We start from the raw sequence: 18,117 nt of genomic DNA on the forward strand, positions 1-18,117 counted from the left end.
GACACCAACCACTTTCGGTAAAAGGAATATATATAAAGATATGGAAATATGGCAAAGTTATACACAGACTGACAAATGCTTTTCTTCCATATGCTCCATTTAGTTTTGTATATCTATGTGTATCAGGTGAAAACCAAGCAGAGTTTTATCACCAACTGCTAAATTTCTATTGAGCTGTCAAGTGGAAGATCCACTCTTCTCCACCTCCGAGACTGACTGACTGGTGATCTCTATGGGAGAAGGATGTTAGTTTTTGTTAATGTAGGGTACTCACTGCTTTTTCCCTGTTCCTGAGTTTTGTTTTGTTTTTTTTTAATATTTTATTTATTTGATAGAGAGAAATCACAACCAGGCAGAGAGGCAGGCAGAGAGAGAGGAGGAAGCAGGCTCCCCCCGGAGCAGAGAGCCCGATGCGGGGCTCGATCCCAGGACCCTGGGATCATGACCTGAGCCGAAGGCAGAGGCTTTAACCCACGGAGCCACCCAGGCGCCCCATACCCTGTTCCTGAGTCTTAAAAGAAGTAATGATTCTGCTACTTTTAGTGACATTTATAAACAACTTGATTTTTTATAAAGACACAAATATTCCTTTTTTTTCTAAAGAGTTAAAAGGTATCTTTTGCATTCTTTTAAGCCATTATCATGGAGACATGCCAATACCAAGAGTAACTAATGGAGAAAGGCCCCATAGTGAGTGTGTACACACAACAACTAGCCAAGAAGAGATGCCCAAAATCTGTTCTGATATGCTCTTGTTTTCTAAAGTAACCTAATTCAGAAAGAGAAAAGTCTTTGAAGATCTGAATCTTCAGAAATAAATTCAGAAGAATAAATCCCAAAGTGTCTTTAGATACTGATAATGAAGCTGGTTTGTAAAAGACTGCAAACCTGACATCAAAACTCTAGGCTGAGATTACGGGTCAAGATATCCGAAATGCTACTACTTATTCTTGAAATTTGTTAGTATTCTTAGGTCTGTAAAAACGGTGTCAATCATTCCTGGAAGAGACAGTAAACTAAGTGCCTACGTACTTACAGGCAAACTCATGTTCTAATGGGGAATAAGGGCTCTGAAATCAGATGGATTTGGATTCAAATTATGGTTCTGCTACTTTCTAAGGTGAACCTCCCCATGGATTAAATGAAAACACTGTAAGAAGTGCCTAACCCCACAGCAGTACATCACGACTATACTCTCTTTGTAAGACTGATGATGCAATGGAGAAGTCAAAGGCTTCACTATGAGCCACATTATTCCTTATTCTTTTCTGCAGCCACAGAAACATATCATTTTTTTTTTTTTAAACCATTAGCAAATAGCCCTGCAGGCAGGAAGATGGAGGGAACCAATGACCAAAGAAGTTCAGGATCCTATGAATTTATGCATTCCTTTTTTTAAAAAATTATTTATTTATGTATTTGACAGACAGAGATCACAAGTCACAAGTAGGCAGAGAGGCAGGTAGAGAGAGAGGGGAGGAAGCAGGCACCCTGCTGAGCAGAGAGCCCGATGTGGGGCTTGATCCCAGGACCCTGAGATCATGACCTGAGCCGAAGGCAGAGGCTTTAACCCACTGAGCCACCCAGGCGCCCCGTATGCATTCCTTTTAAATAGCCACATGTCACTATTCAGATCTACCTACCACAAACTGCTGCTGTGTTCCGCCCATAGATGTACGGCGCTGGGTATCCTGATGGGCACGAACCAGCAACTGAACTAGTCGTGGAATGGCACCCTGCTCACGCAGAGGTGCATGATTTGCCGGACAAAGGGCAAGATTTCGAATCAATCCAACAGTAGCCTGTAGATAAGAAAGAAAAATAAATAACAGGCATGTAACTCAACAAAATCATCATCTTAGCCTAAAACTCCAACCACACTAACTCTACTGGTGTCACCTGAAAGTAGCACAGACTTCACAAACACTTCGGAACCCCATCCTGGCCATACCTCCCAAGTACTAAGGAACAAACTCATACTTGACAATATATTATGCTTAGACAGCTATACAATAGCTAGAGGTGGTTCATTTTCAATTCTGCAACTTTCTATTTTGATTGACAGTTTACCTTTATCAGAGGCCAATGGGATGGAGGGTGCAGGAGTTTAACCACAACTGGTAGTCCATAGTGAAGACGAACAGCATTCTGAGCCATCTCTGCTTCCTGGTGTCGACTGGTCAGATGACGAAGAGCACAGATGGCAGGCTCAGTAATATCTTCCCTGTCACCAGCTCGAAGGACAGTACGGACAAGCGCCTCTATACCACCCACTTGGCAGACCATCATCTTGTTCTTATAATTATTGCAAGTGAGATTAGAAAGAATTCCAGCTGCACAGGTGACCACATTTATATCATCTGAGCCCAGAAGCTGAACAAGGGTCCCAAGAAGACCTTCCATCCCTTCCTATGGACATAAAAACAAATGCTCAGTACCTATTCATCTTACTTAGTTCTGTCACCAAGGCATTGGCATACTCAAAATTTACCTGTTTAGTTGCAGCATCTGATAGATTCCTTAGAGTCCAAAGACAATTCTGAACAAGACGTTGACTTGGATCTGTCAGGTGAAGCCCTAAAGCTTGCATTCCACCTAGAATGTGAGAAAAGATCTAAGGTCATGGGCATTAGCTGGTAATTCCAATCAGCACTGTCTTTTCTCGGCTTAGAAAGTGTCCCTCTTCATTGGCAAAGCTTATCCCCTCCGCCTAAGTCCTTTGTTTCATTTGCTAGGATGTTGCTCAGTTCCCCTTTCTTTTCTGATTCACCTCAATTAGTGACAACTTCTGTTGAGTATCTATTGTTCTTTCTCTATGTGGAGAAAGCCTTCATTATCTCCACTGTCCTTCTTAGGTAATACTTATATTGTTTATTTCCTTTCAGACATTCAATCATCTCAAAATATTCACCTGTTTTGAGATGGAGCTTTACCAGTGAGCAAAATACTCTAAGGTCCCTACTCACATAGAGTTTATAGTCTAGTTGGAGGCAGAGAATAAACAAATACACAGTTAAGGAACTGAAACTACATAGTATGTGAAATGGTATTAAGTGCTATGGAAAAAAAATAACACAAGATGGTGGGGGCTACAATTTCAAGTAGTGTAATTAGGTCACCTCAGTGTGAAACTGACATCTAAGCAAAGACCTGAAGCAGCTATGTGAGACCAATTCAAAAACGCACTGGGATGCTTATTACGAGGGACTGTGTGAAAGGTACCGAGTCCAAAAATATGTGCCCGAAAGGTTCGAAACCTTTCGCCACTTAGGAGCCTAAGGAAGGACACTTATAGTGGTGAAGTCTAAATAGAAGCTCATTTCCCCACATAATGGCCTAACTTGACCCATTTCTCTCCTACTGAAGTCACTTCTGAATGTTCTGAGATACTTTCCCTTGTCTCCTTGTTCATCTTTTCAGGTCTGTTTTACTTTTCATTTTATTATTTTTTAAAAATCATTAGTAGGCTCAACCAATATGGGGCTTGATTTCATGAACCTGGAGATCAAGAGTTGCATGCTCTACCAATTGAGCCAGCCAGGTGTCCCTTTGCAGGTCTGTAATTTTAAAACACTACCTCCTCTACCTCCACTACAGGACAACGATCATCCCTATCTGGTTCCTTCCTCATAGCAGCTCCAGCTACTAACAAACAGAGTGACCTGCAAAAGGCTGATGCCCAGTACCTGTTCAATGACTACCTTCTTTCCCACACAGATTTCATCACCTCCCTTTACTCTTCACTCTCACAAAGTGTATCTTAACTCCAAATATCCCATTAGAACAGCCTATAGACTTTAAAAACACACAACTATATTCAGCAGGTCTAAGGGAAAAGTCCCATGCAGATGCCTCTGAGGCACACATCCACTTTCCTCGTAAGCTGACAGGTCAACTCAAAAATCTCTAGCCCAGTCTTCCCCTGCATTTTAGGACCATACGCTTCTATCTACCTACCGCCATTTCTGTCAGCTTCTTAAATTATCTTGTTTCAAATCTTTACCAATCCATTCTGGTAGTTCCACTTATCTTAATGGTACCAATGTTCTCCCCACCACAAACCACACCTGGCTGCACCTTTAACCCCTAAGTTATTATATTCTATGGGTTCTTTCGGAAACCTCAAAACAGTCATGCTTTGCGGTGTATTTTTAATAACAAACTGTTTCATTCCTAGAAGCGTGTAACACATCTCTGTGGCCTGGTCTGCTTGCTTTGGTCATTCAAACTGTCACACACTGTGAGTATTAATATTCCAAACACCACACTGTGATGCTGTGCCCCTGCTTAAGTTACATCAGTAACTTCTCATTTTCTATTAAGACGAAGGGCAAATTCTTCAGCATAACCTTAAGGTACCCACCTAGTACTGTAATTTGGATCCCACCTAGTACTGTAAACTGAACCAAATATTCTACATCTGTGGTTCTAAAGCTGGGGAAAAAAACATAAATGAACATCGTAAAGGTCTAGAAAGTCCTATAAGATATGGGCCCTTACCTAGCCTCTCAATCTCATTCTGGGCTACTCACCCATTACTCATTAAATTCTAGTTACACACACTTCCTCTTTAGCACTTAGAGATTAACAATCTCTTTCTCACTTTCAGGACACAGCACATGTTTCTTTTCTCTGCCTGGAAAGCATCTAATCCCCACTTCTCATATAGCTAACAGGTGCCTTCTTATCCCGCATTCCCATTTTATGTCCCCTTCTCAGGGAAGTACCTCCCTCCCCATTAATTCTGTATCAGTATTTGCTGTTCCTTTCTCACCTGACACAGAATTCATTCTAAGTTGTAATGCCCCCATCTTTTGCATATTTTTGTCACCCTCACCAGAATGGAATAAATACAGGGACTGTATCTGCTTGGTTATCCCATATATACCACATGCTTATTTTAGTGCCTGAGACACAGATGCTGAATTTTTTAGAACACACAAATGAACATCAGAATAACCTGGCTAACTTCTTAAAATGGAAGATACCTAGGTCTTCAGTCCCATACACATTTCCAGCTAGCCACCTGTCACTATACTCCAAGAATTCTGATTAAGTCCAAAATTCTGCAATTTTTGCAAGCACTCCTCATATTTCTGGAATAGCTGGCAGAATTTTATCTCCTTGCTGAATATGAAAGCAGCCACACCTGTCCATCCCAGTGTCGGCTGCCATCCTGGGTAATCATAATGCCCCTCTCTCCCACAAATTCTCAAGTAAAATTACTCTCGACAAGTGAGAAAAATAGGTGTTACCAACCCTACGCTTTACTCCCAGTATTTTCTTCTATTAAATGCTTTCATATTTTCTCTCTTCCAGTTGTGATATAAAGCTTGGTTTGAGAGTCCAGGTAGATACTGTAAGGTGGGTTAAAAAAAGGAGAACTGATGCTAGGTAGCTAAAGAATAACCGTAGCCTCGTGTTAAAAAAAACAAAAGGCCCTAGTTGGTCCAGCTATTCCTTTCCTCTGCTACCGAGATGCACAAAATATAAACTACCAAGTATCAGCCATCATTTCTGATGGATAGTAAGAACTCTGCCTCAACTAGGTTAAACAGCACCAATGCAGGTGTCAAGCAGCACATATACTTTGAATGTTAATATTGGGTGCAAACCGATTCTATTCAGTTTCAGCCCATTAAGGTCAAGTTGTATTACCCTTTTCCTAATACAAGGAATCTAATTAGAACTGCAAGATGCTGTACGTATGACACTCAGAATACTTACCTGCTTCTACAATAGCTGGTTTATTACTAGAGCAGACAGACAGCACCTTCAGTACCCTGCTTGTGGTCCATAGTAGTTTCTCGTAAGTGTAGGTCCTCATTATATTTACTAAAGCTTGAGGTCCACCACTTGCCAGAATGATCAGCTAGAAAGACATATATACGTTGTTAGCTATGGAATCTTCACCATATGACGAAGAAAGCCACATTACCAACCTATTTTATTATAGAAGCATTTCAGCCAGCTTGCCACTGACCTAAATGTATTCCTGGACCCCATAACCCAGATCCCCAAATTGGAGCCATGATTAACCCCTCCTTCTACAGCATTCCATTCAAATTCAAGCATGCCAGTACTCCCAAGAAATAGCAACTCTGCCCCAATTTTCTTCCTCCTGCACTGGTCAGAGCAAAAGAAATAAAGAGAAACCATGTTGGTCTGCTACAGTAATGCCCAGATAGTGATGCTGATTCAAAGTGGGATCTGTGGAAAATCTGAACCAGAAGAGGCACTTAGAACTCCTAATGATTCGGCTCTTGGCTTTTCCTAATCATTATTCAACTACTTAAAATGAGGTATCATCAAATAATCATTCATTCTTGTCCTTTACTTCCCTGCACACTCCCACCTCCAAATTATCCTGATTTTTGAAAAACAAATCTCATCACTTCATGCCTCTGCTGATACTGAACTGCTTTCCATTACTTTGAACATTTTCCACAAGGCCCTGTGGAACCTGCACTGCTGATACCTCAGTAGTCTCATCTCAAACCTTTCCTCTTCACGCTTCATAAACTCATCCCTCTCCCCCATCGGTAGGACTTTCCAAGGTGTCACTTCCTCTCTCGGACCTTCACCTAATCAGTCTCTCCTCATCCTTGAGAGCTGAACTCAATTATCATTTCCTCCTACAGGTCTCCCTGAACCTCCCAAATAGGGTCTGGTTCACATATATGCTCTTACAGCCCCTCTATTTCCTTGGAATACATGAATTAAATAGTAATTAGGTTATTATCTCAGTACCTATCACCCACCTAAGAATGAAAGCTTTAAGTTTGCCCACTTTATCCCTATCACCTAGCTTCATACTAATACTTAAAGAAAAAGAGATGTCCAATTTTTTTTCTAGTATATATACAAAGGGTGAAGCATACAAAGAATGTGCAAGAGTCCACAGAAGGACACTGGACTCCCTGATGCTCCATGAATCACATTTAGGAAAATACTTTTACCTTGCTTTCTTGATTGCCGTAAGCTAAAATTTGAAGGCAGTCTGTTGTAATAGCCAAGAATTTAACATTTGTTTTGTTGAGCAAGGCAACCATTTTCTGCAGCCCACCAGCTAAACGCACTGCCATTTTAGCTCCTTCTTGATGCAATAAAAGGTTGTGGAGAGTTGTAATGGCATAAAATAATACAGAATCCACTGGTGAACTAGGAAGAAGAAAAAAGCCTCATCAGAAATGCTGTGATGGCACTCTTCTCCTTCTTAGCTTCAAGCACTGTGACCATGTTTTTCTTACCCAAGCATCTTCACCAGGGCAGGAATGCCCCCAGACTTAAAGATGGCCAACAATCCCTCACGATGATGAGAAAGATTGTGCAAGGTCCCAGCAGTACAGCGAGCTGTTTCCACATCATTTGTATTCTGCATGGTGCGTACAATAGCAGACACCATCTGAGGAGAACGCATGATGGCGTGTCTGGAAGCTTCCTTTTTAGAAAGCTGATGGACCATAACTGCAGCCTTATTAACCACCACCTATAATGTATAGGAATCAAGAAACAGCATTAATTTTCAAATACTGATATTGGTGGACATTCAGAGGCTCCTTCCTTGAGAGCTTCCTTCAGGGCAGATTAAAAGCTAGCCACATCGTTCCTTACCTGGTCCTCATCATTTAGCAGTTTTGTCAGTTCAGGGATTGCACGTGTGGCAAGTTCTGCATCGTCTTGATAGTTAATCAAATTTACAACTGCATGTTTCAGCATCTGTGATGGTTCAGCCAAACGCTGGACATTCGTAGGATGAGCAGCATCGAACTGTGTAGATGGGATCTGCATGCCCTCATCCAACGTCTCAGGGAACATTGCAGCTCGCACCCTCTGAGCTCGAGTCATCGCATACTGACCATCAATATCTAGGAAAGATAAATTCAGCATTGACCTGAATTTGTGCTACTCCTAAGTGGTAAGGTAACAGTGCAATCACTCCCCTCTTTTATTACCACACCATTTTATTTAAGTGATTACATGCTAACTGTTTTAAGAATCATTCTCAAAATTGTCTTCTGACTTTTACTAAGGCAGTAACACTCTTACCAGCTACTTGTTCTTGAGTGAAGGACTGAGAAAAGCCCTGCTCCCACTCGTACAGGACTTGGGTGGTATCCACATCCTCTTCCTCGGGATTGCCTTTACCACTCAGGGAAGGAGCTGTGGTAGTGGCACCAGAATGGATTCCAGAATCCAGGTAAGATTGTTGCTGCCAGTGACTAACAGCTGCTTTTCTGTCTGGCTCCATGGCCATGTCCAGCTCCATCAAATCAGCTATAAAAAAAATCAAACAGCATTAGCATTACCACCACAGAAATGTTATCTGCATTAAAAAAAATCTGTTCATATGACCCACTGAAATAGTTAGGAATAGTCAAATCTGAAAGACAGCCAATAACAACAACGATAGCCAGGATTAGCTCAGTGATGAAATATCTACACTCTTAGGGGACCACCTAACAGTTACTCACTGAATTAGTGGAAGAATGGTACTGCATCCAGGCTCCAGAACCAGTCATCCAGACTAGATTCCTGCTGGTGGCTTGTTTGCTATTTCACCAAGCCATTAGGAGGAGTGAGCAGAAAATGGAGCAAAAGGTAGCCTGACAAGTAAGCAGGGAGAGAGTAAAGCAGGGGGATCTGAGCCAGACTGGGTTAATGGAAATGAAGCAGAGCCCTGATTCAGGAACTAAAGACTTATGATACAAACCTTGGGTAGCCATTGCCCACACAGGATTTTCAAAACCGTTGTATGGTGTGCTTCAGATACCCTAGAAGAGTTAATCATGTCATTAGGATTTAATTTTAAATTAATTTTATTTATAATCTTATACATTTTATTTATATTTTACTATTAATATAAAAATTTATATTTTATTAATAAAATATAAATAAAATAAAATAAAAATAAAAACATGTATTAATATAAAATATTTTTATTTTATTATTTTAAAATTTTAGTACTTTTCAGTCACTAGGATGGTCTGCTAAACATCATGGACTACATCCATAAAAAGCCCCAAATCCCCTTTTATCATAAATGTGAGAATGAAACCCAGACTCTACAGTCTCTTCCATACCCTCAACCACAGCTCCACCACCGCTGAACCTCAAAGTAAAAATTCCTCTTTAACAAGAACCTCTTAAGTAGAAATACAAATTCGTTATTCAGTATGTCAGAAAGTATAATTATTTTTGCAGATAAAGAAAATTTATTGTGAAAGCCAAGGTGCGGGGGGGGGGGGGTAAGAACTACTCAAAATCAACTCCTCCTTGAGTTCCCAAAAGCCCTTTGTCCCTTTTTAACTTCATTCACTGAGAAATTCAGAGATCTTTCTGGACAGTGGAATTGGACATGGGATTTAAAAAATACACCAGATTTTCACTGAATGGTTTTTCTTTCCTGATATAATACAATGCCATCTAAAATACCTTCACACAGCAGGTTTTGGTGACTGGATCATACACTCAATTTCAGATCTTTTACTAAGAAGTAAAATTACTTTTCATATGCAAGTTTGCAACACAAAAAGCACCTTTTTCGTTAAAAAATTTTCTAGCTGAAATTTATAGCAACGATGTATTATAAATATTACTGACTAATGCTGTTTTGATCATTATAAAAAACTTAATCACTCATATATATAAAAAAAATCTTAGCATCTATGTTTGCCTTTTGGCTTTATTGTGCAATAGTCAGAAGAACACTGAATCACATAGGAAACTACCTGCAAATGAGAACTATTTAAAGGCTCATGGCCACTAGATATTCCTAATAACAAAATTTCCTTTATCACAAAGGATTCCCCTAAACAAGTTTATCTTGCACTACAATTACATATTGGGTTTACCAATATGTAGAGGTATGGACTAAAATACTTAAGTGTGAGGGGCACCTGGATGGCTCAGTAGGTTAAGCCTCTGCCTTTGGCTCAGGTCATGATCTCAGGGTCCTGGGATCAAGCCCCATGTTGGGATCTCTCTTCAGCAGGGAGCCCGCTTCTGCCTGCCTCTCTGCCTACTTGTGATCTCTCTCTGTCAAATAAATAAATATTTTAAAAAATGAAAAATAGAGTTAAAAAAATACTTAAGTGTGAAGTGTGTATTTTATAAATGTAAAAAGGAGTCTAAAGTTGGAAACTACACTCTAAAGTCCTATTTGATCTATGTAAAGGAAGTGTGTATTAATATTCCTGAAATTGCTCTTCTCGTTCTAGATTTTCATAACCACAAAGATCACTTGATACGTAAAGATGACAAGAGTTGTGGATACAATTGTTTTAGTGTCCATGGCAGAAACAACTGACAATCTTTGTACACAGCAAAATGAAGGACAGAAAATAATAAAGGTGGTTCCTGTCAATAAGAATCTTTTAGGATACCAAGTGGGATTATGTGTTTAAGGTTTTGATTTAGAGTGGAGCATAGAAACCTGAATTTTTATGAACATTCTAGCATATACAAGTGATCCACAGACCACACTTTGAGAATACCAAGTTCTCTATTCATCAATGCTGCATTTTCGCTTTTATTCTTCTGCCTCTCTGGAAACTGAGTTCCCCAGTCCAGTTCCCAGTGTATTTCTGGGAAAGGCGACCTAACTAACACACATTCTACATTGAGCTCCTCCTTTGGCTAATGAATGCCACAGGGCTCAGAAACAAACTAGTCACTATAATATACATAAATAGTACGTGTTAATCAACTGTTTATGCTATTGGTAAGGCTTCTGGTCAGCATCAGGCTATTAATAGTTAAGTTTTTGGCAAGTCAACAGTTATATGCTGTTCTTCAAGGTTCTAGCACATATGGCTTCACGGAAAAAAACATTAATAGGATAGTATTGTTTCCTTGTTGTTGATGCAAAGACAAAACATTTAGTCATGTTACTGCATAAAATCTGTTTATAGGGGCTGATCTGTAATTTGACTGTAATCTGTAATGATTTTATGGAAAAAAGCAAGATGCTATTCCAAACTTATAGTATCAATTTGTATACTGGGGACCTGTAAATACTATTATTTTTATATAGCACTTAAATGTTATGCAGCATACGAAAAAATTATTCTTGTTCTTCACTACAATCCTATGTGTGAAGGAGGCCAAGTGTCAATCCAGCAGGCTGAGAAATAGAAAGTAGGAAGGAAAATGGGGATCTACATAAGCAACAGTATGACCAAATCACTCCTACATTACTCTGCAGACAAATCCAAATTTTCCAAAAATATGAGAACTATTCAGAAATTTCTTTAGAAACTGAATATACTGTCTAAAGAGAACTAGTCCAGAATCTTGCCCAAAAGGAAAGCCTTCCTCATTCTTCCTCTGGACAGACCTTTCAGCCCAAGGGCTGGCTTCCCCTCCACCACACCCTGACAATCATTAGGGGCCCAATTCTAGAGATCCCAATTAACCAAGGCTTATCAAACACATCAGAAAACCCTCAAATATAAAAGGAAAAAGTTCAAGAAAAGTCAACAGAAAAACTGACTCCAGAGTAACACAATTTTAAAAAAGGGTAAGGGTGGGAAAGGAAACAGAATGTTTCAATTTATTATCCTCAAAAAGACTGAAGATAATAAAAAGTTCATTAGATAACCAAAGTTTTGGGAAAAACCTCTTAGAACATAAAGGAGAAAGATGCTCAATATACAAAAAAGAAAGAAGATGATCAACCTAGATGATCAAAGCGCCAACTAATGGGCATTTCAGAAAGAATTAGGAGAAACAAAAATAGGGAAAAGCCCATTAAGTTCCAACTCAAGATGAAGGGGGGATAGTGCTAATGAATTATGAAGTACGAAATGTTCCCAGATGCAAGTAATCACTAACTACAGACTACATTACAATGCCTTGTGTCCTGCCAGCTTTACCACCACCAAGTGATGCTTTAACAAAGAAAGAGGATTGCCAGGATCGCCAATTTTTCCAATTTAGTAAGGTAACAGATTCATGGATCCTTTTCTTTTTGTTGTTATTTAAACATGTACTCTTTCCAGTTATCTCTAAATTTATCTATTTTTGATTTACAAATCTATAAGGTTTTAGTAAGATATGGAATTTAAAAATATATAAATGGTGCCTGGGTGGCTCAGTGGGTTAAAGCCTCTGCCTTGGGCTCAGGTCATGATCCCAGGGTCCTGGGATGGTGCCCAGCATCAGGCTCTCTGCTCAGCAGGGAGCCTGCTTCCCTTCCTCTTTCTCTGCCTGCCTCTCTGCCTGCTTGTGATCTCTGTCTGCCAAATAAATAAGTAAATAATCTTAAAAAAATAATAATATATATATATCCTTTATATATTAATAATTTCTACCTAGGTTAAAGTTCATCTTGATCCAGACCTTCAAAGTACTGGTCAAAGTATGGTCAAAGTATTACCATAATCATTTTCCTTCAGCTTTTCTAACAGGACTACTTAAGCATACTCGGCTTTTCTTTTTTCTTATTAGGAAAAATTTCAACTATTCAGGAAAGTAGACACACTCTACAATGAACACCAACATCACCTATACTTGAGAGCTTGTTTGGAGGTTCTAGCAGGGGAGCGCAGCTACTCGTATACCCTTGACCGAAGAACGGTCCTCTCCTCTATCGGGGAAGGTCGTCCTCTTCGACCGAGCGCGCACCTTCGGGAGGGACGCACATGGAGCGGTGAGGGAGGAAGGGGACACCCGCCTAGCCAGCCAGATCAGCCGAATCAACCCTGGCGATCAATGGGGTGACAGATGTCGCAGCCAGATCGCCCTCACATCCACATCACCTATACTTAATGATTGTTAGTATTATGCAGTATTTGTGTACTCTCACAGAATAATTTCAAAGTACATCACATACATTAGTTCATCATGTGGCTACAAAAAGAGTATTTTTTTTTTGCACACCAGAAAATGTTTATAAAAGATTAGCCTTACTAACTGCTACTCCATTTCACAAGGAGTGAACTAGAGCGTCTACTTCACCTTGTGTACTTTAAGTGGCCTTCTGTCAAAGTCTATGTGAGAATTCTTGATATGACACAGGTTTCACACTGAAGTTTACTTCTCTAGTTCCTCTTAGGACAAATCATCTTAATTACCTGAGAGTTCAAAAAAACTGAGTATTACTAACTAGGAGAAACTATGTAAAAATAAAGCAGATCTATTATATAGCCACATTTTTATACTAGCAGTTCATGCAAACAACGGACTTTCCAATAACCCATACTAGAAGAACCAAGGCCAATCACTTAACTCTGTTTTTAAATAAGAAAACACAACTCGACTTCAGGAGCATAAAAAACTTAAGGAAAATCCCTAGGGATTAAGAATAGTTCTAAGTAAAATCTGCTCTGTAAATCTAAAAGCACACACATATGCATTTTTATTAACCATCCCTACTAATACCTTGCCAGTTAAAAAATTTATAGTCTCCTCAAATCTTCCTGTTTGCACACTTTTTATTCATCAGAAACACTTCTAAATCACAACTCGCTCCAGTTTCCTCCCTACTTTTACTCCTCAGCTATGTCTGAGTATTCTGAGTCTTCCTACACCAGCCAATAAAAAACAAATATCTAACGACACTTTTGCTCCTCCAAAACTCCTAATATTAATGGCCTTTGTCTTATCTTTAAATACATAGGTATAAAAATAGCTACCAGAATATGAACTGTGATTAGGAAAAATAAGGACATTTCCCAAATGATCTCTCATCTTCATTTTATTGTCTTCCCTATTCTCTACCCTACCTATAAAGTAATATATATATATATATGCATGCTTAGTATAAAATATTTTATGTATATATATGTATATATATATATATATGCATGCTTAGTATAAAATATTTTTGTCATTCACATAATGATGATACATCATTAACGACATTTTGGTATATTTAGTATTTTATAAATTTACTATTAGATACTCTTTTAAAATAAACACGCAAAAACGAATTCTTCGTATTGTATGTACACATTAACAAAATATCTTCATCTATACTGCATCTATACTGCATCATATATCTGTAGTATAATGAAACCAAATCTCCCATTCTTGAATATCTAGTCCTCCCCCATTAGTCTGCTATTCAAACAATGCTGAACAAAAATCTCTGCATATGAAATGATTCTCTTAGTTTCTTCCACTCCCCTTTCACAAGAGAACTGCTCCAACTACTGGGTTAAAAGGGTAAGAATTTGTAAGGCCTTTGATACACAGCTCCATAATACTGAGGGAGCATAAGCAGACAATTTTCAAAGAAGGCCCTGTATAAGCGGCCAGCCTACAAAGCAAGGTGCGCAGCATCAACTATTACCTCAAGATAACTTGTTATAACCATGTCCATCCATCTAATGTACACACTACCCAAGTCTGCAAGTTTTTCTAAATTCTGAGATTAAATGCTTAATTTGTTTGTTCGCCACATGTAGCTTTTTGGCTTGCCAGATTCTTAATGCTGTTCTTTTATATTTTTATAAATTACACGCAGATGTTATATATAAAAAGCTCCTTGAATAATCACTGATACAGCTTATTTAGGCCTCCTGTTTATATCTGAAAATATGGTTTTATACTTAAAATAATTTGGCTATGTAAATGTAATATCCTTTATACTTCTGATATATCCTTAGTCTCACCAATAGCTTTGCACAGAATCTTTGGTCAGTAACATTATCTGGATCCTTCAAAAAGAATGTTTCATTTTATTTATTTAAAGATTTTATTCATTTATTTGACAGAGAGAGAGAAAGAGACAGTGAGAGAGGGAACACAAGCAGGGTGACCAGGAGAGGGAGAAGCAGGCTCCCCACAGAGCAGGGAGCTCCATGTTGGGGCTCAATCCCGGGACTGGCATCATGACATAAACCAAAGGCAGATGCTCAATGACTAAACCACCCAGGCACCCCAAAGAGAATGTTTTAAAACACACTTTCATTTTATCCACTCTGAACAAATCACTACAAAAATCAGCCTATATTAAGCTATATTAAACTAAGGAAGCAAAAAGATATTTTAAAACACAGCTATTTCAAAGTACGTAAGTACGTAAGAAATAGACAGAGGCACATTTTTATAATTTCCAAATATAATTTTATGCCAGCTAAGTTAAAAAAACAAAATGTTGAAGATTGTTGATGCAGTAAAAGTATGATTACATGCTAGCATCTTAATATCTGGGTGCAAAGGGAATCAGGAACAAAGGGTATTAAAGATGCCTTCAACTCTTCAGCATTTTTAAAAAATCAAATAAATACAGCAAAATTACATACATCTCTTAATCTGGGTCACCGGTGAATACATGACTGACTGACTATTTGTTACATTATTCTCTATATCTTGCAGAGCAAAAAATAACTGGTTAAAAATAAAATAAGGAAATAGCTCTACACTGGTATTTCAGGTAAACTCCAAATATGATTTCAAAATATAAAAAATCTTTGTACTTTAATATTTTCAAACAATTAAAGTGGAACTATTCATAAAAGACACAAGTATTTCATGTACACTTTTGTCAGACCAACTAAACCTAACAAACTCAAGTCTCAAAGATGAGGATAAAATAAATACTCCTGTCTCCTTAGAGGCTGCAGTCACAAAAGCTAATAAGCAGGCTACAAGTCTATTTTAGAAGGCTAAAAAGTATAAGCTATGTGGGAGGGTCTGTTTCCTGAAACTGAAAATCTTGTTTCTCTTGAGTTCACAAAATGACGATTAACTAACAATTAACTAATTAACTAATGATTAATTAACTAACTTGAGGATTTTCTTTGTTAACACTCTAGAGACATTTTTACACCCATTTTAAGGTACAGTGTGGTAACCCTGCACAGAGAATAGTTCACAGTTCAACTAGATTTTTAATAAAAGGGACCATTATGTACAAACTACTTTCCTATGTACAAAATAGGTTAGAAAAACATAATCACAAAAAGATCTCATTCATAAAAGCAACACTAAAAACAAAGTATATACAAGATTAAATGGAATTACATTTTTCGGACTGGAAAGCTTTTGCTATTGTTGGTTTTCTCTTAGTTTATAAGTTTAATGTATCCCCCCCCCCAAATTCTCAGATTTCTTTAGCACTGAAAATGGTTCTTAAATTCATCTGGAATAGAAGTATAAAGACAATAATAATAAAAAAGACTGAAATAACTATGAGAAGAGAGCGATTCTATCAGATACTAAAGTACATTATAAATCACCAGCCACAGCAATTAAAGAATTGTATAATTGGGATATGAATGGATAAGACTACTGTTATCAGACAACACCAAGATATAATCTGGCAATTTAATAAATGAAATAAGTGATACTTCAAGTAGTGGGAGGGAGGTGGATTATCCAATTAACAGTATTAGGTAGGAAATGGGCTTGTCATCTGAAAAACATTTCTTTTATCCTTTGTCATTTACTTTCATTTCACTATATTAAAATTAAGCCTACATTAATCAAGTATTTACATGTAAGAAATAATACACAATGAGATAAATGTATAACATTTGTATGTTATACAAAAACAATGTATATTTAAGTAAGGGTGGTATATGTAGAAACAAACGATGGTAAAAAACCAAATAGAAGCATGACTTGAAACTGAAACTGGCAGGACCATTAGTGTGTGTACATAAAATTTCTCAATTCCAGGCCAAAAAAAAACATACAAAGTAACTTTAAAAATGACATGCTGGACACAAGACAGGTGAAAGATGATTAAAGGATAATATCCATAGTACACAAAGAACTAAGGAAAAAATCAGTAAGAAAAAAACATTAGGGAAAGGACAAGATCCATCATTTCAAAGGAAAAATAAAAAGCAAGCAATAAATGTACACAAAATAGAAACTCATTTTTTTTGCTTATCAGACTAGTAAAGATAACCATCAGTTTGTTCTCTATGGTTAAGAGTCTGTTGCTTGGTTTGTCCCTTTTTTTCCCCCCTTGCTCACTTTTTTTTTTTTAAATTCCACATGAGTGAGATCATAGAGTATTTGTCTTTCTCTGACTTGTTTTGCTTAGAATTATGCTCTCTCCATATTGTTTCAAGTGGCAAGATTTCTTTCTTTTTTATGGCCAAGTAATATTCCATTACAGATATCAACTACATCTTTATCCAGTTATCTGTCAATGGACACTTGGGCTGCTTCCATAGTTTAGCTACTGTAAATATGCTGCTAAAATAGGAGTGCATATATCTTCTCAAATTAGTGTGTGTGTATTCTCTGGGTAAATGCCCAGTACTGGAACTACTGGATCATATGATAATCCTATTTTTAATTTTTTGAGAAAACTCCATACTGATTTCCACAGTGGCTGCAGCACCAATTCTGCATTCCTACCAACACTGCAAGAGGGTTCCTTTTTCTCCACATCCTTGCCAACACCTGTTTCTTGTATACATGGATTTTTTTTATAGTACAGTACTGTAATAAAAGTATTTTCTCGTATGATTTTCTTCACATTTTTTCTCTAGCTTATTTTACAGTAAGAATACAGTATATAATACACACAACATATAAAAATGATTTAATCTTCTGTTATTAGTAAGGCTTTTTTTTTTTTTTTTTTCTATCAACAGTAGACCATTAGCAAGTTAAGTTTTGGATGAGTCAAAGTTATGCACAGACTTTGAACTGTGTGGGGTCTGATGCCCCTAGTCTTATTATTCAAGAGTTAACTATAGTTAAACTGGCAGAAATTTTCTGGAGGGTAAGTTGGCACTACCCATTAAATGTAAGTGTAAATACTCTCTTACTTTAAAATTTCATTTTTAAAACAGAAATGTGATATTCACAGACGTATGCTACAAGGTCTGCACAGTGAAGCCTTCATACAAATTGCTGGAAATTACCCAAATGCTCATCAAGGGAATGAGTAAAAAATAATTTATCTATTAAATGGGATGTATTTTCATTCACTGAGCAAGTATTTAACCCCTTTCATGTTACTGGCATTGCAATAATAGTGAGTAAGAGAGTCGGAGAGTCAAGCTCACACATCAAGTAAAGCTTGCACTCTACAATTAGAAAGTTAATAAAAACAAAACAATTTAAAAGAGCGAGAACTGCTGTAAAGGAAATAAACAAGGTGAGAACAGAATAACTGGTTGAGGAGGAAGATTATTCTAGGTAAGA

The 18,117-nt window shown here is 37.7% G+C and overlaps 1 protein-coding gene across 4 annotated transcripts in view; it reads right to left on the bottom strand.

Moving 5' to 3' along the window:
* Positions 1-18,117, bottom strand: part of CTNNB1 (catenin beta 1) — a 42,448-nt gene that overhangs the window by 5,022 nt on the left and 19,309 nt on the right. For 3 of the 4 annotated variants that reach the window (XM_046002412.1, XM_046002411.1, XM_046002410.1), the window contains exons 2-10: positions 8,714-8,774; positions 8,050-8,277; positions 7,615-7,868; positions 7,251-7,489; positions 6,960-7,161; positions 5,728-5,872; positions 2,492-2,595; positions 2,071-2,409; positions 1,644-1,802 (exon numbers count right to left, since the gene is read on the bottom strand). In XM_046002412.1, the coding sequence (XP_045858368.1) occupies positions 1,644-1,802; positions 2,071-2,409; positions 2,492-2,595; positions 5,728-5,872; positions 6,960-7,161; positions 7,251-7,489; positions 7,615-7,868; positions 8,050-8,277; positions 8,714-8,726 (1,683 nt within the window). In that variant the 5' untranslated portion in view covers positions 8,727-8,774. Of the gene's footprint in view, positions 1-1,643; positions 1,803-2,070; positions 2,410-2,491; positions 2,596-5,727; positions 5,873-6,959; positions 7,162-7,250; positions 7,490-7,614; positions 7,869-8,049; positions 8,278-8,713; positions 8,775-12,960; positions 13,077-18,117 lie in introns of all 4 variants that reach the window. The other variant, XM_046002413.1, reaches the window with a different exon arrangement.

The sequence above is a fragment of the Meles meles genome, chromosome 4, assembly GCF_922984935.1.
Source record: "Meles meles chromosome 4, mMelMel3.1 paternal haplotype, whole genome shotgun sequence".
In the NCBI taxonomy this organism is placed as follows: Eukaryota; Metazoa; Chordata; class Mammalia; order Carnivora; family Mustelidae; genus Meles; species Meles meles.